General features: G+C 44.0%; 1 protein-coding gene across 1 annotated transcript in view; it reads right to left on the bottom strand.

Annotated features, from left to right (window-relative positions):
- MSMO1 (methylsterol monooxygenase 1) overlaps positions 1 to 18596 on the bottom strand; it is a 56366-nt gene that overhangs the window by 26632 nt on the left and 11138 nt on the right. Inside the window, exons 3-4 of the mRNA XM_069631382.1 lie at positions 14753 to 14901; positions 6464 to 6590 (exon numbers count right to left, since the gene is read on the bottom strand). Of these exons, the coding sequence (XP_069487483.1) occupies positions 6464 to 6590; positions 14753 to 14901 (276 nt within the window). The remainder of the gene's footprint in view (positions 1 to 6463; positions 6591 to 14752; positions 14902 to 18596) is intronic.

Genomic DNA, 18596 nt, shown 5'->3' with positions numbered 1-18596 from the left:
CTGAGCGGTTGGAATCTCTCTCCACAGTCGTGTGGGTTGAGGGCTGCTTCAGCTCTGCTCCCATTCCTCCAACTCACATTTTGGTCTGCAGATTGTAAACCGAAAAAAGGACATCACCTTTGCATCCCGTTTGGCCTCCTCCTCTTTGCCCCAAACCGGACGGCTTCCCGGCTCTCAGATCCTCCTGGAAGGATCTACCCTTTTTGGTAGTCCTTCCTTCCTTTTTATCACTAGGCTTGTCTTACTTGGCTCCTGTTTTCTAGACCGCTCAGGTTGATTCTGCAGTCTATTTGGTAGGGCTCTGCAGCTGTTCCTCGTTTCAGTGGTGTTACACATTAGTTCCTTCAAGTCTGGCCTATTCTTCCTCATCTCAGTGGTTTCTATTTCGGTAGCTGTACAAAAACACTTGGGAGAGGATGGTAGGGATAGAGAGATCGCGGTTGAAGGAGAGGTGTGGGTGTTGTGTGTGTACCGTGCTCTCCCTAAATAGTCGTCACTGGTCCCATAGGGGTTTTCCCTCCCCATGTGATTCTTCTGCTGAGTACCAGCCCCAGGCAGACAAAAGGGTAGCAGCCTCACCTCCCGGCCTGGCCTCGTGGGGAGGGGATCCCCCTATGAAGCATCCTGGGATTCGCCACAGAACAAACAAAGGTATTTCGAGTCAAAGAGCTATAACATGAGAAGCGTTTATAAGCAAACTAGTTTCTCATATATCATATATATATATATATATATATATATATATATATATATATATATATATATATATTATATAGGGTGGCAGCAGCCGCCCCATAGTTAAGGTGAGTAGTGAGTTCCATAGGAAAAATTAATTGCTAAAACTTGCCTCATGCAACGGAGTTGGCTGACATTTTGCAGACAAATGTGTACGCCCCAACCCCAGCACATACATTCAGCCTACTCTACATTAATTTTTTCAATGACAAAAAGGGTCAATGTTTGCTCCACCGCACAGCCCAAACCGCTGGACGGATTTGGACAAGGTCCGAAACAACTTGGGCAAGAAGCATTGACTCGCAATCAGTTTGGGGTTATTCTGTCCAGTCGTTTTTTAAATATTTGACGGAGAAGGGGGTCCCTCTTCCCCCAAAATTAAAGCCATGTCCCCATGATGCGTTACAGGATGAGGCTTTTCAGAAATGGAAAAACCGCCATCTTTTTTTTCTCAATGCGAGAGATAAGCGAGGGTATACCCTCGGTTATCGGAAAAAGAAAAGGCAGAAAAATGCCACTCAGTGCAAAAAATAAGCACATGCCATTATGCAAGACGTGGGGATAGGCAAGAGGATATTGGACTTGGCCTAGAGACAGAGTTTGCAACACAAAGCTTTCCCATATGCTCGGATATTGAAGGAATAACCCACGGCTACCAGACTTCACAGATGAAACTGCGTCACAGAAACAACAAATGTTAGGGCGAAATAGGAGAGGAGGCCATGAGGGGAGTTGGGGAGCAGGCACAGATAAGGGGGCTCTTGGTGAGTGCCTGGGAGGACAAAAAAGCATATTTTCTTCACAGTGTTTCCTGATATACGCGAGTATAATGACTACAAATAACTAAGGGTATAACCAAGGGTATTTGTAGTTCATTACAATGTAACTGCGGTTATAGAAAAAAAGTTATTTTTAAAAAGGTATATATTTTTACAGCTACTTTGATGACAAACGGCTGAAGGCCTGGTAGTGTTCCAAAATATAAAGTGGGAATGGCCGAAGGCGTAGTGTTAAAAACAATAGAGAGTATGCACGGCCGAAGGGCGTAGTGTTAAAGAAAATAGAGAGTGGGGCCATGAAGTGAGCAGGAAGTGATTTAAAAAATACAGTGGGCACGGACAAAGGGCGTGGTTAGTGGCCAGTTTGTGTTTTGGACGAAAGCTATGGCCAGCGCCGCTCCAAAATTTAGTGGCCTCGGCAAAAGGCCATGGACAACGGCACCTAAAAATACACAGTGGCCATGTATAAAAATATATGGTATAGCAAAAGCCTTGAAATTGAAGGAAAAAACTTTAGTTGAAGTACAGTTAAGGTGAGTAAACTTAACGCAACAAAACTCCAAACCCTTAAAATTCAGCGCATTGTGAAACAAGTTAAGCCGGTTGAGATATCTGATAGCCGAGTTTACAGAAAAGCTTTGTGTTGCACTCCCAGATGTAACTTGGTGTCCTATTACCTGCCCACCATCCCACCTAGATCCTAAAGGCATTTCGCAGATTTTTCACCTGAAAATGGCATTTTCCTGCTTTTTCGTTTTTGGCTAACCGAGGTTATAGCTGGGGCTATCTCGCGCATTGAGGGGAAAAAAGGATGGTGCCCGTTTCATTTATACACAACCTGTTTCTTGGCAATTTACCAGAGATATAGCTATCTATTTTGGAGAAGGGGGCACCCCATTCTCTATCAAATATTTTAAAGAGTACTGGACAGACTATAACCCCAAACCATAAAAGGATCACAAGTCAACGCTTTGTGCCCAAGTTGTTTCTAACCTGGTCCAAATCTGTCCAGCTGTTTGGCTGTGCGGTCTGGCAAAATGTTACCTTTTTTGTCTTTGGGAAAATGAATGGGGACGAGGCCAAAACTGCGTTTTTTATTTTCTTAATCATTTTTTCTATTTGTCAAAGAATCTTTCTGAAACTTTCTACTGTGGGTGGGGGGTGGAAGGGCTGTGACAAACATTTCTTTTGCAGAATTTTAGCCAAATCAGTCAAAAGATATTAGCAATACATTTTTTTGATGTCCTATGTAACTCTGTTTTACCTTAACTATACTGCAGCGACCACCGGCCTATAATATATATTTATATACAAAACTTTAGTTGCAGGGATGTGGAGGTGAAAACTTAATGCAACAAAACCCCTGAAATTCAGCTAAAGCCAGCTTAACTTGGTGCCCCCTGTCGCACAGCCTATGAACACAATGATCACATGCCTGATGACATCACTAATTACATTACAAAAGTAACTGACATTAAGCATGGCCTTCAGCCATGTCAATTTGCATAGCCAAATATATTTTAACACATGAATGGGGACTTATCATGGGCTTCAGTTATGGGCAGTGGTCACAACCTTCACCCATGTGCACCGAATATTTTAAAACACTAACAGGCTACCAACCACAGATTTTTTGCCTTTACCAGTGGATACAGCTCTCAACCGTGTCCACTATATATTATATACACTAATAGGTCACTAGCCATGGACTTTAGCACAATACTGACTAGTGGCCACAATCTTTCGCTGTGCCCTCTATATATTCTAACATATAAATGGGCCACTAGCCATGACCTTTGACCTTGAGCAGATTGTACATCTTTTGGCCATGTCCACTGTATATTTTAAATTAATAAAATGCAATAAGCGATAGCAGTGACCAATTTATTTCATATACACTAACCAGCCACTTGCCATGGTCTTCAACACAATACTAGCCAGTGGCTACGGCCTTTTGCTGTGCCGACTATATATTTTAACATATTAATAGGCACTAGCTATGTCCTTTTGCCACGGCCACTGACTACAACTTTCAATGTTGCCCACATTATATTTTAAAACATTGATGGGCTACTAGGCATGGCTTTTTACCAAGCACATTGGTATTTTTTTAGCACTAACCGACCACTAGCTATGGCCTTTTGTGCTGGCCAGTGACCCCAGCCTTTGTCATGGCCATGTCCACTGCCTAAATTGTTATTAAGGTAATCAAAGTTATCAAGAGCTAACTTATAAATGATGTTATGCCTAATTCCATCATTGATGTAATCAGTTATTTACAATGTAATTAGTGTTGTCACCAGTGATGGCATCAGTGATGTGAGTTGGAATGTCATCCGTGTTCTCATACAACATGTAATTAGTGATGTCATCAGTGATGTGATTTCTGATGTCATTGTTGTGGTCATAGGCTGCGCAACCGGGGGTGTGAAGTAAATGTGGCTTTAGCTGAATTTCAGGGGTTTTGTTGCATTAAGTTCTCACTTTAACGTCCCTGCAACTAATGTTTTTTCCTTGAATTTCAAAGGTTTTGTTACAAAGTATTGCTCACCTTAACGTCCCTACAACCAAGACAAACCCTGCTTATCTTCAAAGTGAGAACGGGCCGGCCCCCACAGGCCATGTTTCTCTAAGTGATCTTATAATTTTGCCTAATTTATTAGGCACCATCGTCTGAGGGGGCTGGCCTTTTCCTCGCTTTAAAGCTAATCAGGGTCGGTCCTGGTTACTGCATGGATGGGAGACCAAGGTCACTAGTGATTATTCACCACTGATGTCACTGTAGTTGTAAAAATATCTATTTTTTAAAATTATGCATGAAAGATTGCAGGCTTTGAGAACTCTCTAGGTTTTAGTTAATGCCTTGTGCGATTAAATTATTTGCCGAGGATCACACACTTTGATTAAGCAGCGTGCTATAAGCCCCTTGTTTTATGGCCGGTCTCTTGGTGACTGTTGTGATACATAGCACAACCCCAATTAACCATATTTAAGCAGCACGTAAAAGGGAAAGAAATGACCGGCTGCAAGAATAACATATTCCCAGGTACTTTTGCCCCAATAAAGAAAGTGGAATGCAGGCACCCATGAATATATGCACAGTAAGTGACCATATATTTTAAAGTGAAATATACAAATGTAGTTCAATTGACCTTCTCCTTAGGAGAAAGAGCGCAAGACAAAATAGCATCAGACTTTTAAAAAAAGTCATGAACACCAGAAAAATAACCTCAGAGAGGAAATCTTCCAATAAATATGCTGGCAAGGTATAACAGGTACTCGCCTTTTAAACCCAGCAATCTGCAGTGAAATATTCCATGGAAAACAAAATCCCACTACGAAGCAAGTGCTTGTGGTCTTGTGGGTAAGCTTCTGCACTGGGAACATGAGTAAATCTTGAGTAAAATCCTGGTATCCAAATACTTGAGGAAGCTTGCCAACCTCAAAAACACATAAGGGGTTGTGTCCGCCCTCTGAAAAAAATTACACTGTCCACCCACATGTGTTCTTTACTGGTGCCCTAAAAAGCAGACACATTCAGGGGAAAATAACTGCACCAGTGTACAGGATTACACACTCTCTTGCTACATCGTGGGCAAATACTTATGACTTACTTGCCCTCTCATCATTTCCACTCCTCACTCCCATGTCTGGCTTTCAACAATACTTTGCTTTATAAAGCTAATATGAAAAGTACACATACCATAGCGTCACTCAAATATATAAATCTTTATAGAACTATGTTATGCAAAAAGTGTACAATTGTGGCATTATACACCCCATTTTGACTATGATACTACAAACACCAGAATGCAATTCAGCAAAAGGCAAAAAATGGTCTCTGAGTGCAAAACATCTAAAGGACTTTTTTTTAACTGTAACCACAGGTACTGAACTATACATACCATCGGCTATCCGTAGTGGTTTATAGACACGGACAGTCAGAAAAACAGCCATAAAGAAAATGCTTTCCTGACCTCCCAGGCCCTCATTTGTGCCAGCTCCTGCTGCTGGCCAGATTGCCTCCGGACCTCCCCTACCCTCTCCCTTTCCCCTCACAACACACACTGTTTCTGTGACGCAGTTTGCGTTGCAATGGAGGCTATATCCAAGGTTACAGAAAGCTTTGTGTTGCAAACTCAGTCCCTAGACCCCATCCAACTCCCATATTTCCCTTGGTGCCCTCTAGCAACCCCCACCTCTAACCTGATGACATATTTGACCTGCAAATAGGTTGTTTTCCTGCGTTTCATTTTCCCATATTCTAGGCTATAGCCACGGTTATCTCTTGCATCGAGTGAAAACCAAGATGGCGGCTGTTTCATTGCTACAAATATCCAGTTTTGGATAAATCCCTAAAATATAGCTATCTATTTTGGAGAAGGGGGCACCCCCTTGTCCGTCAGATATAAAAAAAACGCCTACACGGAATAACCCCAAACCAAGCATGGATTGTGAGACAACGCTTCATGCCCAAGTTGTGTCGGACCTGATCCAAATCCATCCAGCGGTCTGGGCTGTGTGCTTTGGCAAACATGTATCTTGTTTGTCTATGGGAAAATGAATGGGAAGTAGGCTGCACTTTTGGAGAAAAAAAATTATTTTGTCTTCTCAATAACTTTTTTATTTTTGAATGAATTTTTACGAAACTTTGCAGTCTGGGGGGGCCTGCAAGTCTTTACTCACTTTCAAATTTTCGGTCAAATCTGACTGAAATCAAAAGTTATTAACAATAGAATTTTGAGGGGTTCCTATGGGAGTCCGGCTCACCTTAACTATAGGGTGACGACCGCTGCTATATATATATGTATATATATATATAAAGAAACAGTTAGAAAAAGGCACATTTGGCCTTCTGTTTTGGTAAAAGGGGCACATACTGTATGGGGAAAATCACCCCCAAAGACACAACTTTCACTGCAACCACAAATAATGTAAAGGTAACTTACTGTGAACTCGTGATGGACTTTGTGGATATACTTGTATACACTTTTGTGATGCAGAAGTCTGTGAAGGAAATAGTGCCATGTGTCTTCAATAACTGCACAGCCAAAACACTGTGCACAAAGGATGTACCTACGCAAACAAAAAAGACATTGTTAGATACAGCTTACACACAGGGAAAGCATTAGCAAAAGACACTGTAGCTCACTTGCAAGCCCACTTGGATCCATCCCACCTTCACAATCAAATGTAATAGAGCTTCTACCAAATACAGAAGCAGCAATATGCAATGGTATATTGCAATTTGCTGATTTGTGGGGGGTAAAAAGAAAAGGTGGGAAAATAGTTTTTGGGCAGAGTGACATTTGGCAAAAAGAAATCAAGGAAAGCTAATCGATCCAGTGGCTGGCCACACCTCGCTCCAGTGCCTCTGCAGAGTAGCAGGAGTCGGTGCATCTAGTCTGCCTCTTTTTGTCCCATTCCTATCCCGTCAAACATAAGGGCATAAACAAAGATACCTCTGCTCTGGCCATCACCAAATATCCTGCATATACCATGCTGCATAACCCAGGCCACCAAAACGCGCTCTATGACTTTTGGCTGACAACATGCAGCTGCGTTGCCCTTTACAGGCAACCAAGATCAACATCAAACCCTGGGAGGCCGCTTGAGAGCGAATGTTAAAGGAATAGCCTTGATCTCCAAAAACACAAAGGCTCCCGAAAAGCAGGCCTTCTCCAGAATTCTTGGGAAAATACGATGGTCTCCGTACTATTTCCCCCCTCACCCTTTTTACATCTTTGGTCAGACTACAGTAAGTAGAAATTTCAATAGCACCAGTGAAGATACTGCTAAAAAAAATACCATACAGCGTTTACATGTATGGTCTCTCATTTTGTTATTTAGTAGCATCTTTTATTATAATTTGAATGCAGATCCCAATGTATTGTTTTTGTACCATTCCTGTGAGGATAGTTATACGTTTTGAACTGAAATGGGAAAAGGAGACTATCAGAGGGGGAGCTGTGGAGGCCCATCAACCTCCTCCACTCCCTCCGTTCACATGCCCAGAACATTTCTACGCAGATGACATCCAGCTCTTCCTCTCCTTCTCTTCTTTCACTCCTGACCTCCATCTCATCTTATCTTCCTGCCTCACAGCTATCAAAAACTGTATGTTATCCCACTTTCTCTCCCTCAACACTGACAAGACTGAAGTGCTTTTCGTTCCTTCCAAACACACTTCTCCTTACCCCCCCTTTATCCACTTCCCCCCTTCCAATCTCCCCATCTCTGCTCGCAATCTAGGTCTCCACTTTGACTCCTCCCTCTCCTTTTCTCACCATATTTTTCTCACCTCTCTTGCCTATCGCTACCATCTCTTCAACATTCGTAAGATCCACTCCTCCCTCACCTTCCATGCCTCTAAACTCTTAATCTCCTCCCTCATTTTCTCTCGTCTCTTCTACTGCTCTTCTCTTCTTTTTGGACTCCCTGTCTCTCATCTTGCCCCCCTCAAATCCCTCTACCACTCCTCTATCCGTACCCTTTGTCTCCTTGCTCCTCGCGACTCTATTTCCTCCTCGCTCTCTTACCTTGGCTGGCTTCCCCTTCACTCCCAACTTAAATTGCAATTCCTCTATATTGTTTTCAAATCTCTCCACGGCCTTGCCCCCCCCTATCTTTCTTCTCTCCTCTCATTCTACCCTCCCTCCCGTTCTCTCCGCTCTGCCGATCTCTTCTTACTCACCGCCCCCCCTCCTCATGCGCCTCTTCACGCTTCCGTTCCTTTCAGTTCTTGGCCCCCCTAGATTGGAACTGTTTACCTCTCTCTATCTGCTCCATCCCCACCTACTCCTCCTTTTGCACCTCCCTGAAAACTCTTCTTCTCCACTCCTCCCCTGACCTCCTTCCCCACCTTCATTCCTCTCCTACTTCCATATTCTCCCTTCTACCCACCTTCCTACCCTCTCCTTTCCCTCCTCCTATCCCCCTTGTAATTAGAAATGTCATCTTCCCCTTGACTACCTCCTCTTCTCCCTTCTCCTCACCCCTCCCCTCACATTCTTCCACCTAATAAATTGTTCTACATATTGTTTCATTGGTTTGGTTCATGATTGTAAATATGCTTCTTTCATTTCTCTTGTATCCTGTTGTTATATTGTAAAGCACTTTGGATTAAAGCGCTATATAAACCTAATAAATACAAATACAAACATCTGCATCTTAGGTTTTGGCTCATGCTGAATGGATTACAAACTATTTGTATAGATAGGCGTAGATAGAAAACACGCATGAACACATATTTACCTTAGTGATGCGTCATTATTCCCTACAATTTTATGTTTGACATTATTCTGCCTATGCCTCAGTTGTAAAAGTTTACCTCTGATGTCATTTTAATAGAAATAGCCCCAGATATCAAGGTTTGACTAAACAGTTTGCTTTGCTCTAGATTTTTCTTTCAAGCTTGTGCCTGTTTTATGCTAAGTACTTTAAAGATGGATGTCACTTGGAGCGAACTCTGCTATCTAGACATAGGGGGTCATCACAAGTTGGGCGGTAAGGGATACCGGGCACCGGTAAGGAGACCGGTGCCGGTAATTCCTTACCGCCCAATTCCGAGGTCCCTTAGCGGGAGCCTCAAAGAACGTGTGGTCTGACCACACATCCTTTACGGGTCCCGCTAAGGGACCAGGGCGCTAAAAACGGTACCGCAAATTGTGGTACCGTTATTAGCTACTTCCCCATTCCCGTTGAGCCCTATGGGGGTTCAAATGGGAATGGGGAATGGCATTTGGAATGGGGACTTACCGGGTCCGCCTAGGGCGGAATGTCCCGGTAAGTCCCCACTCCACCAGAACGGACCCGATTTTGGAGGCAGCCATGGTGCTAATAGCGTCATGGCTGCCTCCAAAGTCGTAATGAGGCCCATAGCATGTTTATTGGGACATCTGAGGCTACACTTAACATATGACAGGCAAAATATACTGGCTTTGCCAATGCTTGATTAATGTGAATTTCCAAACCACAGAAATTGACTGTTATAGTATTGGAATTTATACCATACACCAGTGCCATTTTCATGGTCTCCAGGCACTCGATGTAATGAATATTACCTCACTATACTCCCTCTATTACCCTCTGTACTTGCCTCCGCAACCTCAACTTTCCCACAAAACCCTCCAATGTGTTTCCTCCTATCTGGTGACTGTATTCTTTAGTTTGGACAGAACTGCTACACGGATCCATAATTTCTTGGCAGAATCTCCTCTACCAATCATTTCCGTGTTCTGTGAAAGATTATGTTTGTGTCGCTGAGTCTCCCTCTGGTGGTCAATATTTAAAGTGCATGCATGGTTTCTCAGATTCAGAATGGTTTTCTAATGTGTACACTCATTTTTATTTTCGGTTCGTGTTCCTTAATTCGATTTCAATTGGATATAAAACATGTTTTCGCTCTCATACGTTAAGTGTAGCATTTAAGGCACCAATAATACCATCATATGTCATCATAGGTCTAGCCTAGCCTCAGTGCTATAAGACTACTACAATGCTGATTGGTGTAATATGAAAGATGCATTCTTAACATAACATAGGGTAAGGCATTACCTCACATATGTAGCTGCTATCCTCATCTGCCATGTTCACCCTCAAATGTCCACAAAGCATGCAATATAAAACTTCTATACAGATACATATGCCATTTTTGGGTACGATGCGAGTCACAAAAGTGTTCTTTTCTAAGGAAGTTTACAGTTGCATTTTTGCCTGACAATATAATGACTACAACATTTAACACAACTCAATTTTTAGATCTGCCTTTAAATGAATTGTGTACAAATTAGGCGTTTATAGCAAGTTCTTTTTTGTAGTGTGTCATGTTATCGCAGGGTATCTCCTACACTACGCACATAATGCTCAGATTCTCCTTCCTATTACAGGCGACTACTCCATTGACACAAAAACGCTAGATAACGTCTTTCACAACATTCAGTGCTGGATGGCGCATTAATCACTTTGCCTAAATGACAACAAGACTGAACTCCTCCTGATTGGTCTGCAACCTCAGCTAAAGAAACTCTGACGCAGCCTACAAATCATTCATCATTAACGGTAACATTATCCCTGTCTCCCATGGGGTTAAAACTCTGGGGTCTACTTGGCCTCTAACCTGTCACTTGCAATTGCCTCCTAAACAGCTTACGCTATGAATTGAATCAATGCTAGCAGACCCTTCCTCTCACCAGAAAGCTGTGTTACACAAGCTGGAGCATTGATAGGATCTAGACAAGACCACTGCAACTCACTGAGGGCACCTGCAGCCGGAATTTCAAGAAAATGCAAGTGATTCAAAATAATGCCCTGAGAGCAGCCTTGAACATTCCCAAGAGAGACCATATATCTGCAGTCAGAAGAAAAGTACACTGGCTGCCGATCCGTGATCGCATCCACTTCAAAACACTGGCCATCACCCATAAGTGCCTAGCCAATAATGCCCCAAAATATCTCTCTACCAAGTTCACCAATTGTCTATCCAGCAGACCTACCCGTTCCTCTTACATGCGTCATCTCTCCGCCCCGAGATATAACCATTAAAGGGCTGGTGGGTTCAGTTTCCCGGTAGCTGCAACGAAGAATTCAAACGCCTTACCTGCCTCACTAAGGTCCGAACTCTCCTATTGGGCCTTCCGCAAGCACCTAGAAACATGGCTATTCGAAGAAGAACAGGAAACCAAAGACCACTACTAGCCAGCCACCAACACTCAATGCTCATGTATTATCCAAATCCAAGCCTTTCATGTAACTCTATCTGCTCACGAAACTTGTCTTATGCAACACGTAATGTTTTATAACTAATACTATTTTTGTGACTTGAAGTTCCTTATGTAACCAGCGCCTTGATGCCTCTGGGATTAGCGCGCTTTAGAAATGACAACATAAATAAATGTTGTATTCCTCCCACTTTCAAACACTGGAATAATAGCTTATTGTTACCAATTTAATGGTACCCAATTTACTGACTCAGAAGGATGGCAGGCTGAGTCAGCCTTGCCGGGATTCATACTTGTGACATGCAATCTTCGCTACTCCTTGGCCTACTCTCCGTCACAACAGTCTTGACATCCCACTCGCCTTCTCTGCCAATAACACAGCTTTGGCAAATGGGAAGCTTGCTAAATGGCAGGGGGGTTATTAGTGGCAGGCAAGAAGGAGGGGGAGAAGTCTCTCAGTGCACCATTATACTGAGTAAAAGTGGAATTTCTTTGGGAGCATGCCTGGCACGAGGCGAACTGTGATGAAGGGTAATTGAGCTTACCACTTTCAGCAAAAGATATTTACTTTTTTTTAGAAAAGGGTGAAGCTAGTAGTGGGTTGTGGGCCTAGAGTAAGAAAGTCCCCGGTTTTGGGGGTTTGAAATGGCACGCCACTGCTCTGCAACCCCTCTGTCTCCCCATGACACCTTGGATGATAAGTAAATGCTCTTCCTCAAAAGATCTGGGGCCTCTCTTCAAGATATAGAAAGACCATTTGTCTATAACATGCAATGGGGCAGGTCTTTGTAGGAGGAGCTTTGGTCCACTGTGCTTCACTGGTTAGAACACAGATTTTTCCAGAGAAAATTCTGGAAAGACTAACATGGTTTAGATTCTCCAAACACAAAAGCGGGGAGTACAGTCAAGCTTGTGTTCCAACAATTCTAGAAGCATCGTACATTATATCCAAATACTGCTATTTCTACTAAACCTCAAAGTACATAGTTTCAGTGCTGGCCATTTGTTTTTTTTACCAATTCCCATTACAAAATGTTGCAAGCAGCAACTAATGTCCCTAAAGTAATTTGAAGAGCTATTTTTCTTTTTTACTTTACCATGAGTAATGACCCCTGAGTCGATTGCACAACTAAAGTTAATCTGCCATAGCATTATAACATGAACCTAGCATTCCATCTCATCACGATATCTTAGGTCTACCTCTGTCAATAATTGATGCATTCCCTGTATCCATCGGTGGCCTGTCCTCTCTTTCGACTGGGATATCCCAAGTGGGGCACTGACTTATGCAGGGGTGGCATGAAGTACTAGCACACACACACATAATGATCATACTTTAGGAGAATGGGGTGGCACCTCGGGTGGCCAATCAGATTGAAGGGGTAGCACGTGCCACCCCAGGCCACTCCCTGGATACGCCACTGGTATCACTTGGGAGGAGTCTGTGATGGTGGCACATGGAGGACAGCATCAGTACAGGGATTTTTCTCTTTGGGATGATGGAGGAGGGTTGTGGCGCTCGAGGAGATGGGGAGGGGGCGTTTGACAAGGAGAGGAGCTGGGACAGAAAACAAGGGGATGGTGGTGCTTGGGGGCAGGGAAAGCGCTGCTGTTTTGGGGATGGGAGAAGAGGGTATCAGGGAAAAGAGGATCGTGGTGCTTGGGGGAAGCAGGGACAGTGTGGGTATTGTTTGGAAGGGTGGGTAGTATGGAAGACGGCGAGGGGAACAAGCGCTGTAGATGCAAGGCAGGCACTTAACTTTAAAGTCACCGCCTTCCGCTACTTCATTGTAACTGGAAGTGCTCTGGCCCCGTCTCAACCAATCAAGTGGCTGGGGTGGGACAGGAGGTCAGACGGCCCGGACAGGAAGTCAGCCGGCTAGCTCCTGTAAGCATGTTTTTTTTTTTTAATGTGTGTTACGTGGGAGCAGGTGGTGCTTGTGGCCGGCCCCTGCTTTGGGCCGGACTGACGTGAGAAGAGGGTCATGCCAGCCCCCTAGTTTAGGCCCGGACTGACCTGATCTCCAACGGGCTCGCCCAGCTCTACTCCAGTCCCTGGGTCCAGTACAAGGAGGTTTCATAGGTAATATTTGGAAAGTGTTCACTTTATACAAATGCGCTGGCACATCGCTCGAACTAACAGGCTGATTTCTCTACAGGAGGACTACTCTTGAATAAACCTATTTGGTTAACAAATGTTCTGGGTAAAAACTCGGGAACATGGAGAACTGCAACAAAGTAAACCAAAAATCAGCAATGCTCTACCACCGTGTTACGCACACTTATCCTAGGGAAGGAAATAAACTATGCACTGTCATTGATCCTGGGAGTTACTCTGAAAAATGTACTTACTGTAATGATGACATCAGTCCTTGACCAGTATTATTGCCATCACTCTCTGAGGTATCTTCACACAGCACAGACTGTCAAAGGGATATATGTATGCACCTTTTCAGCCACCATCACCTATGTATGCTAAATCTCGGTGTTACTCAAATACTGGAAGTACACATGAAAGCGGGCTGACAAGCGATGACAAGAAAAAATGGATCTCTTTCAAACTAAACCCAATCCAAGCAGAGTGTTTACACCACCCAACACCTCTTTCACCCCAATTCCATTACGACTCCCAGCAATAGCTCTATATGGCTTTGCAATGGCTCTGCCTGCCCCCTCGCCACCCCCCGGAGCTAACCCAAGTGATAAGTATGCTGCTTCTCAGCTCACAGACAAAGATCCAAACTGCCTGGTAGCAAGTGAGTCTCCTTCGGGGCAATATTCCAGCAGCTAACATTGGGATACCTACATTTCCCGGATCCAATTTCACCTAATGAGAAATCTTTGAATTTATTTTCTTTGAATTTGGTTGGGTACGTGGGCAAATTTTAAAACATAGATGGAGGGTGGGGTAAGGGGTTAGGATAAGGTAGGGGGAAGAGAGGGGCGGGGGGACTGCCCCCGCATAATAAAAACAAAATGTGAAGAATAAAAAACTTGAAGATTTCACCTTTAGGTGAAGTAGATTCGGTTAAATCACATACATCCGCTATCTTTATACTATTTCGGCCCCTATGCTTCCCTGTATCTATGGAATAAACGTGCATCTCACTTGGCAATCAGAAACCCTCAGCCTTTGGATGAACCAAGACTTTCGAGTGATCTACCCCTCAGACTCCATCCCTCTCTCACCACCAATTTTAGAAAGGAGCTCCAAACCGAACTGTTTATCCAATTCTTGTCCCCACCCCAATGATCACCCAAAACGCTGAAGATTGTCCCCAACAACTAGCTGTTACCCTACTCTAGCACATGTGTTTACATGTTATCCGTGCAGTCACCCTGATAAATGCCAGCATGTCCTCCCTCTACGGTTTGTTTATGTGCTATGTATAATGGCATTGTCTTGTATGTTGCTGCACTGTCTAAGAGGTTTCTCTGTACTTCGAACAACACACCATAGCATCACAATATTTGATTACATAAATGAAAAGCTGAAGAAAACGGGCAGTGTATAGTTACCATCTTGGCATGGTGTCCCAGTCGTACGGAATGTTAAAAAACTCTGTAAAATAGTAGGTTCCGCAAATCAAAGGAAGCTGAATGCAGAAGTGGTTGAAGAGAAGAACCTTGAAACATCTCCACTGCTTTTCCCACGTTTCCGGTTTATCCTAACAGAGGAAAGAAACCACAAGTGATCTTAATTGCAGTCAGAGGAATTGTCATTCAGTTGTGTCTTCGTGGCGCACACAACCTGCTAGCAATGTACGTCTGGGTTCTGGGAAGCCCAGAACCTGTCTAGACCAGATGTGAGGAGACATGCACTCAGGAGTCTCTGGCACAAGCACGGATCCGGGGGCTACCTACAAGCCCACCTGGCAGTGACAAAGCGGGACACCTTGCACATATCACAAGCTCACTACCTGCTTCTTGAACGCATTAGGAAATGGGGCTGTCTAAACAAACAGAAACACTACATTAAATTACCTCAGACTGTCCCCAAGGCTTTGGAAAAACAGAACTTGGTTGCCTTTAACTGCCCACATGGGAAACATTGCGAGTGCATCCACTGAAGACAAATCTTCCTTCTTTACCACACACGGTTCTGTCCCCAACATGACTTGGCACCATGTGACACCAGTTATACCTATAAATACTTCCATCCAGAGGCCACCTCTTCAAGATACATCCTAACTCTCTTTTTACTACAGAATGCACCCACCATAAACCACTAACGTTACTAAGGGTCATCCAGGCATGGACCCTTGCTCTCTGTGCGTAGGGAGACACAGCATCACAGTTAAAGCTCACTGATGAGGCCCAAAGAGGCATAAACACGTGTCTGGGGTTTCGGTTAGTGCTCTTGCTCAGGGGAGAATTCCCAAGCATGTCCATGCTGCACTGTCCTTGATGGGGGGGGGGCCAGACTGACATGCAAACTGATATATCTCCTCTGGTAAAAGGCAGTGGGCGAGAACGTGAATGTAGGTCCTCTTGAGTGGGTATCTTCCCACTTAACTGTGATCCTTCTCAGTACAATGGCTCTAACATTTCTGACTACCATAATTGAGCCTGGTATCTTTCATGTGGGAATCCTCCATGAACTGAGATGGGTCTAAGTAGGGGGGAGTGGGCTGGCATGCCAGCCTTGTTAAAGGGGTTGCTTTAAGCGTAACCCCTTATCCCTACTCTCAAGGTCTAGAACAGTTACATCAGAATTTGCTTACCATACTGACATCATTTCATTCAGGAACCTTGTAGTTATACCACACTATCTCTCATTAAGTTAATGCCACTTGGTCCCAATATCACATGCATCCATGATATAATCACTTATGCACCACACTCCCCACTTTATCATGGGTTTTCACCTCAGAATCAAGGCACGAGTGGAAGGCGTGGGCATGTCCAATGCACTGAAGAACAACCACTTCTTGGGGTCAACAGCTCCAATCATATCTAAAGCCAGACTGATGTGCTGCTGCAACCTGCAATCTGAATCTGAGATGGAATCGCTACTGTGTGGCTGCTGGTTGACTGACATGTGTGACTGTTTCCCCTTGACTGCACCCTATGGTAGGTGGCCCTTGTCATGTTTCGCTAACATTTTATTAAGATCGTTTGAAAATGAAATGGAATGGAATTGAGCAAATAACCAAAGACACGCATGTAAACAAGTAGTCTATGAATGCAACACCAAATATTCTTTGGCGTTCACGCTTCTGGGCATAGTGTCACAAGCATTGTGCACAAATTGGTAAATTGCTGATATTGCATAACACCTCGAGAGCTTTGGTGTGTGAAAAGTACCTCCAAACAACACTAACCGTACACTGCTACATTTGACATTACAATCACCGTTCACATACTCTTTCTTGGCCTCTCTCTCTTCTCCTTCTCTCTGCGCAATAATGTCCATTTGCACCCTACGCAAACTTCCCCGCTCTTCTCCCACATCCAAAAACTACCTTCTGTAAGAGAAACCAATCTCTCCTCAAATGTCTACTGCTTGCCACTTAAATCCCTCTATGGACTTGCTCCTCCCTTCTAAGCAAACACTATTGATGGGTACACTCCCCTGAGCTCCATCCACTCTTCTTCACTGCCTAATCTCTCTGTGCCCAATCTTCCCTGGGCTCCCTCTGGCTACAGCCACTTCCAACTCCCTCACTTCCCTGGAAGTTACTTCCTCTACATGTTAAACTCTCCACTACTCTACTTGGAGCTTCGCAGAACTTTTGAAACAAGTCTGGACTATAAATATATTGGATGAGAAATACCATGCGATTGGAAACAAACTGGTTCGGCATTAACTGCAGTTAAGGATGTACATAGGAAATGTTTAGTGTCTTGAGGATCCGCTATAGTTTATAGATAATAGCCTGTAGCGATATTTACAGTTAAGGGTACTGCCTAGTGTACCGATTGAAAGTGTTATTGGGATGTTTTCTTTGTTGTGTATATGTGTACGGTGGGAGGAGTGTTTGGTCAACTGAGTGGCTTGATTTTGGAATGAGTATTCATCTGGAAGGGACAGGTTGCTGTATGGTGAATGAAGGTTGTTTGGTGTGAGATATTTTGTGAGATGGTGGAAAGTGAAGGATTATTCACCTCACTTGTTTGCTGTACTAGGCGTTGTGCGGCACCATCTGCTAGTAGGTGTGCTGGTTGAACGTGGATGGTCTTGTTTTGTCCGGCCGGGGCTCTGCACCCAAAAAAAGGGTGCATCCTAGTTTTGATTGAGTGACAACTTTTGGTGCCCCACCCTTGCCCCCGAGCACCTGTTGGGTACATCTGCAGTACTGGCTGTTGGTGTAGGTTTCAGCGTGTTTGGTTGTGTGTTTGTAAGGGGAGAGATGTTAGTATGTGTTTATGTTGTCCTGTCCCTGCTGGCCATCTATGAATGCTGTGAGAATGTTGGTGCTAGGAGTGATTGGCAGCTCAGTAGAATGTTCGTGAGTGTTGCTGTGTGTCAGTTGGGCCTGAGCTGGGGGTTCTAGAGGATGGCCAGTGGGTGGTCTGATCCCTGTCTCTCTGTCCATGTATACAGCTAAGAGTAACAGGAACCCTGCAATGTAAATATGTACATAAAGTGTACCTGGTTTCCAACACACACACAAAAAAAATCTCTATTACTACCCAGTCATTCAAGTACTCACGGAAGCTCCATCTCCTAAACCAAGAAGGCGCTTCCTCACCCTGCTGCTACATTACTCCTCTCCGGCCTTTTTGCGCTCTACCATGACTGTACCATCTAATCTGCTCTTAACCAGATCTGCCGGGCGTGTTTGTCCTTTCCCCGCTCTCCGCAACACACTCCGCCATCATCCACCATCTAGCAACCATCTCTTGCTACCTGACTAAATATTACAGCAGTGTCTGTTGAGTGTTTTTTTGTACGAGTTTCTTGTTGAAACACCTGTAGCCTCAATAAATACAAAATACATGCTTGGTTTGTATTTGTGATTGCAGATTTGCTCGCAGAGACATGCAAGACACGAGTCCTGGTATGCTGTTTCATTTTGGTACTTGTATTTTGCCTTTCACCATTATCAATGCAGGATTACAAGTCCCAATATGCAAATAAAATAACAGGGCTATATCAGCTACTCAAATCTGCCTCAGGACAGCTTGAGGCCTTTGGTGATTCCTGGGTTTAAATACATTAGTTCATCCCTTGTATAAGCTCCAACTTGCATAAAATAGCACACAGCAAAACATGCACCTAGCTAGAAAATGGCTCTACGCTTTGTGGCTGGCAAACCAGGGAGTACTCATATAGATAAGCCTTCAGGAGCACCAGGGAATCTGCTACATGTATGATCACCTGGTCTCAAACGTTGGGCCAGAGGCAAGATTACAGAAA

This window comes from Ambystoma mexicanum, chromosome 6q, assembly GCF_040938575.1.
Source record: "Ambystoma mexicanum isolate Mex_15411 chromosome 6q, UKY_AmexF1_1, whole genome shotgun sequence".
Lineage (NCBI taxonomy): Eukaryota > Metazoa > Chordata > Amphibia > Caudata > Ambystomatidae > Ambystoma > Ambystoma mexicanum.
This window is presented reverse-complemented; position numbering and strand designations above follow the sequence as displayed.